We start from the raw sequence: 15,551 nt of genomic DNA on the forward strand, positions 1-15,551 counted from the left end.
AATTATGAGGTATGAAGAAGACTGTTACCTACCAAGTAAACTATAGTACATACTAGTGATGGACACACTAGACTTGAGTGCCAACTTCTACTGCAGACAGGTGTGGTTATCCTAACACTCAGCCTTGAAGACTGTTTTTCTCATGGTAAAATACCACCAACCTTACAAACTGTTGGAAATATCAGCAGGCTACACACAAAGCACATGGCAAACAGGCAGCAGAAACAAGCGGTTATTCTCAAAATACTGCTGCTGTTTAAGTCACATACTGAAAAGATAGATCCCAAAAACTTGTCAAAGAATTTCACCAGACAGCACAGGCCAGTAAGTCTGTAAGACGAACTGCTGCCTTTGACACTGCAGAACTGAGAAAATAAAGGGATGAAAAACTAAAATAATTCAAGAAGCACCTAGGTAAGAAACAAGTTACCTAAAGTTAATGGTTCTCTCAGACTCATTCAATTCTAGGTCCTGTGGGTCAGAAGTATGTGTGCCTGGGGTTGAGAGAGCTTTCCTGCAGGCGTCTTCCCTGCAAGCTTTGTATCAATGTCTAAAACATCTGTACCCATGGAAACAAAAAAACTGCTACAGATAAACAAAAGTGCTAAAGTATGACCCAAAAAATTACTTCATTTCCTGTTAAGCTAAAAATGGAACACATCCCATCCGGGCCATCTCTTCTGAGACTAAAACAATCGGGCCTTTGTTTTTATCAGTGATCTAAAAAGGACCCTAAAAGCACTGGCTGAACCAGCCCAGGCCAATCCCACACAGAAAGGGTGGACTATAATAGTCAGCAGTGGGAAATAAACAAGCTTTACTACTTAGTTCATCACAGAAGTGCTTAAAAACCTGGTGTGATCTTCTGTCTCAGGAGTGGCTATGGAACAGCAAGTGAAATGCTCAGTCTGCAGACTGCCCCTCCCCGCAGGAGAGGATTACATGGAGAAACATGCACTCTCATGCTACCAGATCTCGGCCAAATAATGGCAGGCGCACAGATTTGGCGAATTTACAAAATGTCTCTATATGTACAGGAATAATTAAACAACACAACAGCAAAGCCCAGAACCCCACCATGTGCACTGTGAAAAAGGGCAGGCTACCGAATTCTAAGATCATGACTTCCTGTATTCCAGACAAAACCTATAAACTGGTGCTTCTCAATCCTTCTTCCTATTGTCATTACTTCCAGAAGCCTTTAGTGTTTCCTATTCAACCTGCACGACAAAAAAAATCTGAATTTCATTACTATGCCATGTGTGTATGTACTTTGTATGTAAAGAATAAGAATTTCTGACGCACACACACACACCCCAAATCCAATTTCTACTCTCAAATTATACCATTTCTGTTGTGATACATTCCTTGTGATTACAGTGCTGTGTTCACAGGTCCACGGGGATAAAATATATAGTTTTTACCACACTGTCAGGAGGACAGTGAACAACAGATGTGGGTATTTTTTCCTTTCTTCAACTACTTCTTGGTTTGTTTTTCCAGTATAACAATTATATGCACCGTATTAACTGATTTTTAAAAAACAAATGGATGAACTCAAAGCTTTCGAGAAACAGTCTTACAGTTGGATTACACAGACCATCATACAGTGTTCAGTTAAAAATAACTGATAACTGTTAGTAAGGAGGTTCTAAGAACTGTTTGATTATGCTAATTAAATGCTCATAACTTTTAAAAAAATACTTCTTAATTTGATAATAAACCACTGCTGCTAAAGAATATGTTGGTTCACAAGGAATAAATAAAAAAAATATTGTGTTACACGCACAAGACTACTTTGAAAGATCTAAGCTTCCAGTACTCATTCACTAAAGGGAATTGTAAACACAATGAAACTACCTTACATGGTCAACTATCCCTGATAAGTATGAAACAAAAGAAAAATACTTAAGTGCTAAGTCTAGTTTGACATTACTGAAGGTTTGTAATTTTACTGCCAAACAAAAGCCTTGCCATGGATTCTAAAAGTAAATCAATAGCGTACACCAAAGCCTTTCTCAGCACAGTGTACAGAAATCTCCATTCCTTTTATTTACTTATTTTTTGAGACAGGGTTTCTCTGTAGCTTGGGAGTCAGACTGTCCTGGAACTCGCTCTTGTAGACCAGGCTGGCCTTGAATCCTTGAACCCTGCCTCTGCCTCCCAAGTGCTGGGATTAAAGGTGTGCACTACCACCGTCTGGCTTCCATTCCACTTTTAGATGATAAAAGCATTATTTGCTTTGTCTAAACTTACTACAATAAGTAACTCCCCCAAAATAGTATTGTATAATCCTAAAAATACGTTTGAGATAGATAGTTCAGTAAAATTGAAATTATATTTTTCAAACAGTCATCTTAAAAACTACTTTAAATTTTTGTTTTGTTTATTATTATTGGAGGAAAAAGAGCAAGTACAACGGGAATCAGATGAAGGTCAAATGACAATGTTTGGAACCCAAGTCTCCTTCCATTCTGGATTCCACTGATCAAAATCAGATTTTCAGACTTGCATAACAAGACAGACATTAGAAACATAGAATGGTTATTACTGTATTACATGATGTAAAATGTTTTTTCTCTAAGATAATTTAGAAATGTCTCATTTTCCTAACCTATTTTCAGAAAATATTTGATAAAAGGTTACAGACTAACATCAAAATATAGCTGCATTATGAAGGTCAATCAATCATCTGGTTTTACTAACAACTAAAATGTAACTAAACACAGACAATGAATCATACAGAGAAAAACCAAAGCCAGTTATATGAATAAATCATGACATTAAGAGGAAGAACAAGGCACAAAGCTTTTTCTTCTTAGAGCTCAGATGACTGGAAATGGCAGAGCTAGTATTTGAATAAGTAGAAAGGGCACAGAGAAATTCCTATTGGGAACACCTGCTGCCAACAAAAGACAGTGAATATTTATGCAGTAACAGCAACGTGCAAAGCGCTGTACAGATTTTCCATCAAGAATCTTGATTAACCTGACACTGGCCCTCAGCAGACAGGAAATCGGAGGCTATCATTACCACTGACTGACGCACGGAAACCATCAAAGTCACCACTGGAAAGAGAACAGAGACTACAGTGACAGGCTAAGAGCTGCACTCAGGAAACCAGAAACTCCTTTTGCATTTCCACAAAGAAGAGGGAAAGGGGAAGAGAGGACAACATGTGCACCTTTCTAGAATGCAGTCCCTTCTGAGAACCAGAGCAACAATGCCCATTAGGCAGTTGGGCTTACTAGAAAAGCTGATTCAGCTTACACCAGTGAAAACAGAATCCCTGCCTCATGAAGCTGAAATGAAAAGGAAATGGGCAAAATGCACGAGTGTACAAGAAGCTGAGTGAACAGATTAATGTCCAAAGGCACTGGAGTGTTTCTTTTCTAGAAAAAGCATACTGAAGAAGGGAAAACACAGGTCTAAGATGACCACAAGAGCAGACTCAAGTCAGTGTGATCCTCGGTTAAAAAGCCCATCCCAAGATACAAACAAGACATCTGAAGTTGTTTGGGTCCTGCGCCCACCCCATGGTCTTGAATATCTACCTCTACCCTTCCAATACAGTATGTTGAACTAATCCAAATGACAGTCGCTCAAGGAGACAAATAAACAAAATGTCTCAAACATGATGACCAAAACAGAAGGAGTCACAGTTTCTCATACCCTGAGTATTCTCTAGCATACAATAAAGCCTCACAAGCTGAAGTGACGTCATCATCTTCACTAGCCTCCCCTGGGTCCACGAGGAGCTTTCAGAATTCTGCTGTAATTAGGCACTTCCTATTAGAAATCTTAATAAATTTACGGGGTGGAGGAAGAATGGGGTTATTGAGGAGGAGAAGAGTGAATCAGTAAGCATCATAGAGAATAGAATATTTAGGTAAGGAAAAAAGCTGATAAATAGAAATGGGAATTCTGTATTCTGTTACAAATGAATGGATGGATCAAGAATGGCAAAACTAGTAGCACAGTGCAATGCTGATTCTGGTTAGATTAGATTAGATCACTAGGGCAACAGTATTCAGAATCAATAAACACAAATGGACACCCACAGAGGGTGGAGCTGGGGCGTTCCTGGAAAACACACACACACACACACACACACACACACACACACACACACAAACACAGAGAGTGAGAGAGAGAGAGAGAGAGATACAGAGAGACAGAGAGAGGAGGGGAGAAAGAGAGGAAGGGAAGGGAGAGGAGGAAGAGAAGAAGAGAGGAGAGAATTTTAATCATAAATTGTATTTAGGAAGAAATTAAGCTTATAGCTTATAACCCATCTCACTTCTTAGTAAGTCTGCCCAGAGACTGATTCCCGGTTAGAGAACCCTTCTCCCTTCACCTACACACAATGAGCTAAGCAGCTGAAATGCTGCATAGCACCTGCTAAAGAGCAGACCTTAAGTTTTAGATCAGCCTTTCTGACATGATACACATCACGGAAAACAAGATGGCTGGAGGGCTGAGTAACAAATGAGGATGCCTAATATTCTTTAGAAAAGAGCTCACTATCTCTCCTAGCCACCTCTTTATATTCGGGAAATACATTCCTAAGAACTACCTGAAATCTCATAAATCTCAAAGGTAGGTGAAAGAAAAACAACTTACAGCTGCAACAATTACAACCGCTATAATTACAACCTGCAACCGCTACAATTACAACTGCTACAGTTACAACCTGCAACTGCTACAGTTACAACCTCAAACTGCTACAATTACAACAGCTACAGTTACAACCTGCAACTGTGGTTCTCACAATTTCAGAAATAATGGACATTATGTCACTTTATAGAAAATGGCACAGAAAAAGAAACTGGCAGACTTATCTGGCACAGTGAGATTCAATATACTCAAAGTGATCAATAAAGTAACAACTTTAACACCCTGGCTACCAACAGGGGGCCCACTAGAGCATGCTGGCACATGAGTCACATCCACCTTATTCTCTAACAATAAATAATGAAGCGATCAACATTATTTGGAGTATTCTTCAAAGTGTGCTCTTCTGAATTCTGGTGAAAACTGGCCCAACTGTTAACTGTAAAGAAAGACTAAGGAAAAAAAACCCAGCCCCAAACACAAATCAATGTATCTTCAGATGTTGGACAGGTAAAGAGATAACTGCTACATTATCATCCAACAGCACTGCCCTGATGACCTGTAACTGATTTTTAATTTTTTGTTTAAATTTGCAAATACAGTGGTAAGTAACCTGCACTGCATGGTTTCTAAATCTCTGTAATTGACTTCATGAGAAAGATGCTGTAGTTTATGCAGTCCAGACATGAGGGATGCATTATTAATTAGGTTTTACCTTGTTTTGTTTGGTCACCATGAAATTCAGAATAAAATCTGAAGTATCATCATGAGAATGCATACCTTCCATATATCAATTTTCTCCAACTCTCAACATCCAAAAAATTGGTTTTTGCTTTTGTTGATCCTGTTACTACTTAATTTATATAATTACTTTATTTCCTTTACTTCTAGTTAGGTTCAGGCATGTATAGAACACACAAAAGCATTATCAATATACTTAAAGATCAACAGCTGTTAGTACTCTGGTTTGCTCCTTCTAGTATTTATTGGGGGAGGGGGTTTCACTACTATTAAAGAAGCCCAGTATACTGGTATAGGCCTGTAATTCCAGCACTCAGGAGACTGAGGCAGGACACAGAGTTTCTCGGCCAGTCTTGGCTATTCACAGCTAGCCCTTGCCTCAAAATAAAAGCAAACTAACAAATACCTAATAGAAGCTAGAAAAAAATTTCACTCAGATACTTACCAGGAGCAATTGTTTCCAATGTATCAGAACTGACCTTCCGCGTACTTGTGCAGTGATAGAGGGTAGAACCGGAAAATATCAAGTAAAAAATAGCATCATCTTCAACTTTGTCCTCTTCAGCAAGCAGTACTGTAACAACACAATCGCCCTAGGAATGGAAAAGAATTTACAAGTCTGCATTAGTACGGTTCCTGGGAACCTGCTAAATTTTACACCTCATAAATTACTACCAAGTCTATATGTCCCCCAACAAAGGCGATGAAGTCTAGATATGCCTAAAAACGGCAGTGTTCATTCAAATTCCACCTACAAAGATTTGCTTAGGTCCATTAAACTTAAATTTCCTTGACTGTATAAATGAAAGCAAACCTTTTGTCTTTAGAGCTGATATATGAAAACTCATGGAACAAAGTAAACGCTCCATCAATTAAGATAAAATCACTCTTTGAACAACCTGTGCCTCCTAACCACCTGAGATCCCTGTTTTCCTTCAGTCATCCTTCCACTGGGTCGTTACTATAGGTGGCTATCATGCCAGAAACTCTGCATACACATTTGTCATTATTTATAATGAAAAACATCTTTGTCTACCAGTTTCAAATACTCTTCTATCAGTTTTTATAAGTTGATTTTTTAAATAAAATGAGGCCCATAGTTAAATATACCCTGTGAAATATAGCCCTAATTACCATTCTTCTCAATTATAAACATAATTTGTGCTATAACCATAAACTAGCAAAAAAACTAACACATGAAAGTTTGGGGTACTAGGATTTAATATTCTGCAAATCTTAGTAATCAATTATGTAAACAATAATTTAGTGAAAACCTGGCCATTTTAGCACTAAAATTGGGGGGAAGTTATCATTTAATATATATATTTTTTCTCTTTTATTTTATCAACATTGAGATATGTAAGGCAACCACGCCACCCTGTGGCCACATTATTAAGCCCAAAGTAAGTGAAAGAGAAGCCAGCACTTTGTTATCACTGAAAAGCCAAAATCATGAAGTCAAACCTAAGATTAAGTGTAATAAATGTTAACAGCACATTGATTTTGGAGACTTAGTTCAAAGTATTTCCTGGAGCGCATGTCACTTTTATTTTATTCTGAGTGCTCAAGTCCCCTAAATGCAATTTAAGTCAGAATGAACCATAACTCTAAATAAGGCATAGCTTATCTGGAGCACTGTAACTATAACCGGAGCACTCCAGAGCACCCTAACACAAGGGATATCGAGGCCAGGAAAAGACTTAACTTTGGTCACTACTCCAAACTGTATTTCGGTCTTCTGCATGTGTCTTTCTCTGGGAAATGTTCACTATTCTTTAGTATGATGCAACCAGTTTACGTGTCTGAGGCACAATGAGAACAGGCCATTTTCTCTAAGTAACGGAGTCCCCTCATATCCTACAAACAGAACATAAAAGTCCCATCCTTTTCTTCACGTGTTGGAAACTAAGACCCATGGGCTATACCCGCCTCTTGCTTGTTTTGTTAATTTCCATGTCACAAGCAAAGCTTCACTGGAGCCAGCTGTGCCCATTCAGTCACACACTTGCACACTACGGTCACGTTCACTTACCACCTACATTTTTACAAGAGAGGATGTCTACTTAGATTTCTAAACTGAAACTCTAATAATGAATCCTCCTTTTCTGAACCAAGGAATCCTCTCCATGTGAGCACCCACAGTCTCTTGCCGAGGTACTGTTTGTGCCCATACTGGTTAGGTTTGGGGCTTCCTTTCAATGAGGTCACGAGAAGGTTGACATAAGCAACTAACATCCTTTTAACAAAGTTTTCAATACCAATCTCTTTTTTCACTCCCAAGACAAAAACAACTAAGTTCTGAATTGCTTTCATACTTTTTTTTAAAGCTAGGTCACATAAGCTTATACCCAAGAGAAGGGAACAAAGCTTTATTCAAATACTTCAAGGCAACTCACACGCTAAATTCCAAAGGTCCTAGGCACTGAAGTAGCTGGCTCCCTCTGATAGTCACAGAGCAAACGAATTCCACATTTCACTGAAGCGAGTGACCCTATTTATAGTCGCTCACTAAGCAGCTACTATTAACTGGAGATGACTTTGAAAGATTAAGCAAGTGGGGTTGAAGAAGAGTTGCAGATCTCAGTAAGAATTTGTATCCAGGCGATTGGTTTTATCTCTACTTTTCATGAAAGAAGCCCTGATAAATTACTCTGCTGTTCAAAACTAGGTCCAACCCATAGAATACACAGAATAAAAACAGTATGGCTGCACAGTTACATCTGTCACTGCTAACTACACAGATGAGCTTCATAACAACAGTAATGTTTAGACAGCCTCAACTATTATTTCAGTCTTACCCACTGAGGGGACAGGATTCCATCTGTTATCAGTCTCCAGTAACACAAGCCCAAGAAACACAGTGCCGTCCTTAGAAAGAAAAAAATTTCCCTTTCTTCATTAATGAGAAGTATATCCTTGAGCTTGATTATTTTTAGGGTCATAACTGATTTTGCTGATAGAGACATAATAACTAACGAAAAAGGCAGTCTACATTAGGCATTCTTATACAGATGATCCCCCAAATATAAATACACAGTGATCAAAAATGTTAATTAGAGTAACTGCTTAATTATCCATAAAAGCAGGTTTTTTAATAAAAAGATTATAAAAGTAAAGGAAGATTCTGAATGGTGGTGAGTCTCAGTTGTCCACATCCTGAAGTTAATCATACAGAACATCGATTACATTAGTAACACTGCAAAAATTACCTTAATGATTGAGAAAAAAATGTTTTTAACTTTGACTTCTCATCAGGATGCTAAGAATATGTTTTCTTTTCTTCAGACCAAAGACTTTCTCTCTACAAGACCTCACCAGACCTCATTTCACAAGATACTGGTCATCCAGGACCCTCCCTCAATGAGCAGGAATGAGGGGGAAGTGGGTAATAGAATGGAAAAGAGCTAGGCATTTCAGGAATAAGAAATAATTAATTATGCTATAGAAGTAGATACAAGAAAAAGGACGTGGGAAACAGGGAACATGGAAAATAAGAGATACAGGGGGAAATGTAGTAGGAAACTGGGGTAAGGTAATGGTACAAGAGAAGGAATCCCTGATGTCTTGGATAATGCTGGCCACGTAAGATTAGAAGGTGGGTCTGTTCAGCAGCAAGATAACTACAGCAGTATCCTAGCTATCTTGTATGGACTCATGAGATCCAGCTGTTAGATTTCTGGGAATTCTATGATTGGAATGCTAAGCATAGCTTTTATTAAAAGTTAAACTTACAAATAAGTAAAATAGATTAAAAGCAAATATACATTAAAAGCCTATATTAATAAGTCTATATCTTACTATATTGTTTTGAGGTTTATAGTATGGTGTGCATATGGAAGAAAATCTATATAACAGTGTATGTGCTCCCCAGGATACACGCTTGACAACTCTGCCCCTAGTAAAGTGGACGGACAGCTTGAGAGCAATCACTAAGGGAGAAATTATGTTACTAAAATTGGCAAATGCTACATCTCAGGGCTAATGATAAAACATTCTGATAAAAGCACTGTAAAGGAGGGTGGATTTATTTAGGTCACAGTTCCAGATTACAGTCCATAACGGGAAAGAAGTCACAGAGGCAGGTGCTTGAAGCAGTAGGTTATACCCCATCAAATAGAAAGTTCAGTCCACTTTCTCCTCTTATGTCAGGGAGTGGTGTCACCCACAACGGGCTGGTATTGCCACTCTAATTAATAGACTCAAAATAATCCCCATATGTAAGACTAGAGATTCACCTCCCAAGTGATGCTAGTTTCTATCAAGTTGACAACCAACATTAACTATCACAAGAGTCTTTGTTTCCAAATGGTTAACTAAGGACCAGGGGTAAAGAATTTTCACATCAGGCCCAGTTAAGATGGAGTATTTTTCTTGTTTTAACTTGGCAGTGTCTTACTTAAATATCCTGAGCTATAAAGGAGGAAAGCAATTCTGCTTGTCTCATAAGATTATTACAAGAATTAAATGACTTGTTTTATTTATTTTTTTTAAAAAAGGGACCTATAGCAATGCATTGGCCACAATCGTTTTCAACAGCACTGCTGTTGTACATGGAGCTACCTAGTTAAGAAATGTAAAAGGCTTCAGAAACAAAAAACTTTTGGCCCAGCAGTCTGTCACTGTGGTGATGTGAATGAGATGTCCCCCACAGTCTCAGACACTGGATACTTGGTTCCAGTTGGTGGCACTGTTTGAAGAGGCTTAGGAAGTGATGGCTTTCTTTTATTTTCATTTTTGTGGGGGTTTTCATTTCTCAGATTTTTGTTGTTTTCTTGGGTGGGGCTGGTTGAAAGAGAGACCGTAAGTGAAGTGGGTAAGGAGGCAGAGGGGGAGAATCGAAGAAGGGTTGGGGGAATGGGAAAATACAATACTGTTTCTATTCCGTGTATTCTTTGAGTTGGGCCTAGTTTTGAACAGCAGAGTAATTTATCAGGGCTTCTTTCATGGAAAGTAGAGATAAAACCAATCGCCTAGATACAAATACATGGCATGAGAAAATTTTTTTTTTTCGAGACAGGGTTTCTCTGTGTAGCCTTGGTTGTCCTGAAACTCACTGTGCAGACCAGGCTGGCCTCTAACTCAGAGATCTGCCAGCCTCTGTCTCCTGAATGCTGGGATTAAAGGTGTGTGCCACCACCCATCAAGGAAACAATTTGTGATTAAAAAGAAAAATAGAACACAAATTTAGGTGGGTAGATGGGGTGAATCTGAGAGGAGTTGGGGAGGAGCATGAGTATGATCAAAATGTCGTATAAAATCCTCAAAGAATTAATAAAGATATTACTTAAAAAAGACTTCTAAGTTATATACAAGGCATGGTTCTGGACTGAATACTAAATGATCTTTTAAAATTGTCACCACATTATCAGGACAACAGGCACATCTTGAATGAGATTTTTACATATTTAATACTGTACCAGTGTTTAATTTTCTGATATTTTCTAATTATGCTGTGATTATAAACCAATATTCTTGCTCCTGTTCTTAGCAAATACACAATGAAATATTTAAGATAAAAGAGCATAATGACTACAACCTGTCTTTAAATGTTTCAGAAAAATGGCAACAGACAGGTGAAGAGCACGGACTGCTCTTGCAAGAAGACCCGAGGTCCATTTCCAGCACTCATGTCGGGGAGCTCACAGCAACACCTAACTCCAGCTCACACCTCCGGCTTCTGCAGGCACCTGCACTCACATGCACATATCCACAGAGACACGGACACACATACACAGAAAAAAAACTCTTAAAAAAATATGGTGAGAGCATGATTATGCCAATATAACAAGAAAACAAGAATGAACTTGCATTTAAGGTATGAGATCTTTCTGAAATCAATTTCCCAAAATGAGATTTAAACCCACCACAGTATACAGGGGCATACACAAATAGGCTCCTCCTCTGCTTTAAGCACACTGGTTATCATTTTGCAAAATCATTTCCTAAAGCAAGCAAAGACTGATTGCCTGATACAACTTCCCCATGGGCAACAATGCAGTCTTTTTCCTTACAAACTCAAGGCAACTTGTGCTCAATGTCACTGGACGATTTCACAAGAGAGGAACACTCTGTAACAGCAAGCAAAGCCAGAGCAGACTGTAGCCATTAGAAATCTCAATCTTCAGTAAAAGAAACAAAGGCTCCTCAAATGGTTGGTGCTAGCCTGGGTCGGGTCTGTTAGATGAGTCCAGAACATTCTCTCTTGAGTGGGAAAGGAAGGAACACAGAAAGTTAGAAAAGGCCTGCTTTAAGTACACACACAAAGACCAGATTAAAGTGGCTCCTTCTAGACAAATCTGGGACTATTAGAAAACCAAATAACAGGGCTGGAGAGATGGCTCAGTAGTTAAGAGCATTGACTGCTCTTCCAGAGGACCCATGTTCAATTCCTGGCACCTATATGGCAGCTAACAACTGTCTGTAACTGCAGTTCTAAGGGATCTAACACCTGAATACAGATATACATGCAGGCAAAACACCAATGCATATAAAATAAAAAATAAACAAATCATAAAAAACCAAATAATAAATTTTAAACAATTTTTTAAAATAAGAAGTGCCACCCACTCTAAGTAAAGGACAGATGGGTATTCATTGCACTGATTATGGAGTTTGTACATAATTTGAACACTTTTAAAATTATTTGTAAGTGAAAGGATTTAAGAACAAAACAAACAAAACCCACAATGCCCCAAAGGTTCTAAAGATATAAAGGACTGGGGATGCAGAATGCTCTATGTAGATACATACAGAGTTCCATAATTAAACAGCTAGCTCTGTAAAGCCCACTTAAAACTGGGCCCTGAACTTGGAGCACGCGGCTTGTCCTTACTCTCACACAACTGCCCCTCACCTGGTTATACAGGTAAACTGAATAATACAATACAGCATTTTCAGCACCAAACTTGCTTCTTGAACAGTAAATGTTTGAGTGTATAAGAGGCAAGATAAACTACCACCTACTACTATTGTTTTCTAAATGTCTGCAGCAGCTCAGGGCTGAGCTATGTGCAATGTAGTACTACAGGACATTCTTATTCCCAGTTTAGTGATGAGCAAAGTACTAACTATTTATTTATGTGTGTGCCTAGGGGTATTATGTGCACCATGTATTTGTGCAGGAGCCTACAGAAGTCAGAAAAGGGCTTTGGATTCCCTGAAACTAGAGTTACAGGTGACTGTGAGTCACCAAGTGGGTGCTGGAAACCAAACATAGGTCCTCCCTGAGAACAGTCAGCACTTGGAACTGCTGAATCATATCTCCAGCCCTAAGACCCAGAGAATGTTTACTTTAATAACTTGCCTGGGAACAAAACTAGAAAGGGTCAAAATTAAAATTCAAGTACAATTCCAAAGCTTATATTCTTCCCATTATTCTGATCCTAAAGGATAAAGCCTAAAACACAGATGGAAATAAAAGTGGTGTGTGTAAATAAGTAATTTTCAATAGAAGAAATATATATATATGAAATAGTAAACTTTCAGTAGATACCACAGGAGATGTTTAAAATGAACAGGGATGTTCATCCTAAAATACTTCCTATTTCTCTTTAATAATCTGTTATCAATAATACTAGTAGTTGATAACAACAAGAGCTTTTTGAAGATCATATAATCTAGACAAGATATAATTGTTAGTCTGCACTATTTAGCTAAAGCTAGTCTGTATAAAGTTAAAAGACTCTTGCCAGTTGTGGCACACCCCTACAGTACTCAGTGAGGTTGGTGGCTGGCTATGTAAGCACATACTGCTCTCACAAAGGACTCAAGTTCTCTCCAGGAGCAGTGACAGACATGCACCTCAGTAAATGACAGCAGCTTTTCAACAAGATGAATACTCACATGCTACATTGAAGACTATAACCAGGAGAGCTTCTGTAGAAATGCCTATACCCCATGCAGCCCCAAACTCAAAGCAGATCATTTTAGGTGGACACACAAGCCCCAAAGATGTCATCACAACACAGCTGAGTGACAGAAAGTACTAGTTTATGCTGGCATTCTTTAAAGTGGCTGGCCTATAGCAAGTACATCCCTAGTGTTTGTTGAGTTGAACCTAAAATATTTCATATTTTAAAAAAGAAACTTCAAATACTACACAAAATAAGTACATGAAGTCTGTCCTTTCCTCTCATTCAAGACACTGGAGAGCACATGGGGGAGGCACTGTGACTGAAAATGGTGCTATAAAGACAAAAGAATTCCTGCTCTTTTCAGGCTCAGTTTCTTCAGGGAGAAGATTTATAAAGCTGTACACAGCTCCAGCTGAATAAGAAGTACTGCAGGAAAAGCAAGATTAGGGAGAACAGAAATGAAAGGAAATCGTGATGTGACTGAGCAACGTACAGTAGAAAAGCTTCCCATAGAGTCATCTCTAAGGGTCCAAGAGAACAAAAGTTCTGTTCCTTGACTTCAAATTCCTCTTGAAATAATGAACTGACAAAGGTGACAAGGGAGGAGGTGAAAGAAGTTAGATTCTAGATCCAGTCGTCCAGGAAACAGCTGTGGAATCTGAGACTCTGTAAACACTAGCTATCACAGGACTTTACAATGCCACATGACAATATAGCAAACCCCAAATAAATATTAACTGCCCTGACATTGACGTCTTCATGAGACATTCTTTATATTGAAACTTACCTCAAACATCATAATACAAAATTTAATAATTATGGGACACAAGTTATGGGAGGGAGAGAAGGAATACTTATGTGTCCAAACACAAAGTCTTCCTTCCATTTGAAAGCACTATTTCTTAAACGCCAAGAAGCACCTCAGGAGCAGAGTATTTGCCACTGTGCTGAATGCGGACTCTAGAGTGAGTGGGTGATGAGTGGAAATACTTGTTCACTTTGTCAACAAAAACAACTCATATATGTAATGACTGCCAAGCCATCATGTTACATTAGGAACTGTTCAGAACTAGGGTGGAAGGGTCTTATACTTTAGGACAGCAGTTCTCAACCTGTGGGTCGTGACCCCTTTTGGGTCACACACCAGACATCCTGTATATTAAATATTTACATTATGATTAATAGCAGTAGCAAAATTAGTTATGACTTAGCAACAAAATAAGGGTCATGGTGTTAGGAAGGTTGAGAACCACTGCTTTAGGAGGTCAGAAATAATCAGATCATAAAAAATAACCTTAGATGAAAAATTCCTTTGGGAAAGATTAATAAAAGGAGGAGGCTGAAATGTGCATGAAGCAGGGGTGAAAAACATTTTCACACAAAGTGTGACAAGAATGGAGACAGAAAGTTCCTCTGAAAAGTCACACTTAAGCTGAAACCTGACGGCATTGAGTTAGAGAGAGCATGGCAAATGGAAGACACGTGCAGCCAGCAGTAAGAAGGCACAAAGCTCAGTGAGGAGACACTCGCTGACTGGAGGCAGCAGGACTGTGGAGGGCATTATGTGGGGATTTGTTTGTTTTGAGTGTGCTCTTAAACCACTAGGAGGAGGGTAAGCAACATAGTAACATAATTCACATCTTCTAAGAATTGCAGTTCCTGTGTGAGGAAAATACTATGGACAGAAATTACAGATGAGGAAGATCACTTGGGAGGCCATCAAGAACGGTCCCAAGGGTAGACAACATGACACCACCTGCCCTTACAGCCTGTGGACTCCCCCTCCCCCATGCACACCTGCTGCCTTCCTATCTTTTAAAAAGAGAAACAGAGCCTGATTTAAGTGCCTCAAAGCAAGGCAGTTCTCTATTCCTCCCAGCTCCTTCCTACTTGGCATGCTTTGAGTAGAACCTGCTGAAGTCCATCTGTGAAGCTATCAAGTAAACAGAGTAAAATGCCACAAAAGAAGGAGCCCCCAGTCAGTGACATGTGGGTAAATCTCTCTTCCCAGAAACCATGGCCCAAAAACTTGCTATTACTTCTTGGGCAAATCTTAAAAGAGCCACAGTGTAAGCACCCCCTTATAGCCAATGCCCGCCTGCCCTCAGGAGCAGTGAGGTCTGATACAGGGGGAGCAGACACCACCACCACCACACCAGATGGCTGCTGCTGTATGGGCGGACACCAGTTCCCCAGGAAGAAGGCTGTGACCCCTGTTACAGAAATTTGCACTCTAAACCACAACACCACCCCCCTCTCATCAACTTTTGAGTAAAATTCATATGAACTCAGAAAGACTGGAGTTTTCTAAACTATGCCAAAGGGAAGTTGGTCTCAAGAAAG

General features: G+C 39.1%; 1 protein-coding gene across 1 annotated transcript in view; it reads right to left on the reverse strand.

The window, feature by feature from the left end:
- Akap13 (A-kinase anchoring protein 13) overlaps nucleotides 1-15,551 on the reverse strand; it is a 271,423-nt gene that overhangs the window by 167,773 nt on the left and 88,099 nt on the right. The window contains exon 3 of the mRNA XM_048434838.3: nucleotides 5,801-5,948. Within this exon, the coding sequence (XP_048290795.3) occupies nucleotides 5,801-5,948 (148 nt within the window). The remainder of the gene's footprint in view (nucleotides 1-5,800; nucleotides 5,949-15,551) is intronic.

Source organism: Myodes glareolus, chromosome 24, assembly GCF_982192425.1.
Source record: "Myodes glareolus chromosome 24, mMyoGla1.1, whole genome shotgun sequence".
NCBI lineage: Eukaryota > Metazoa > Chordata > Mammalia > Rodentia > Cricetidae > Myodes > Myodes glareolus.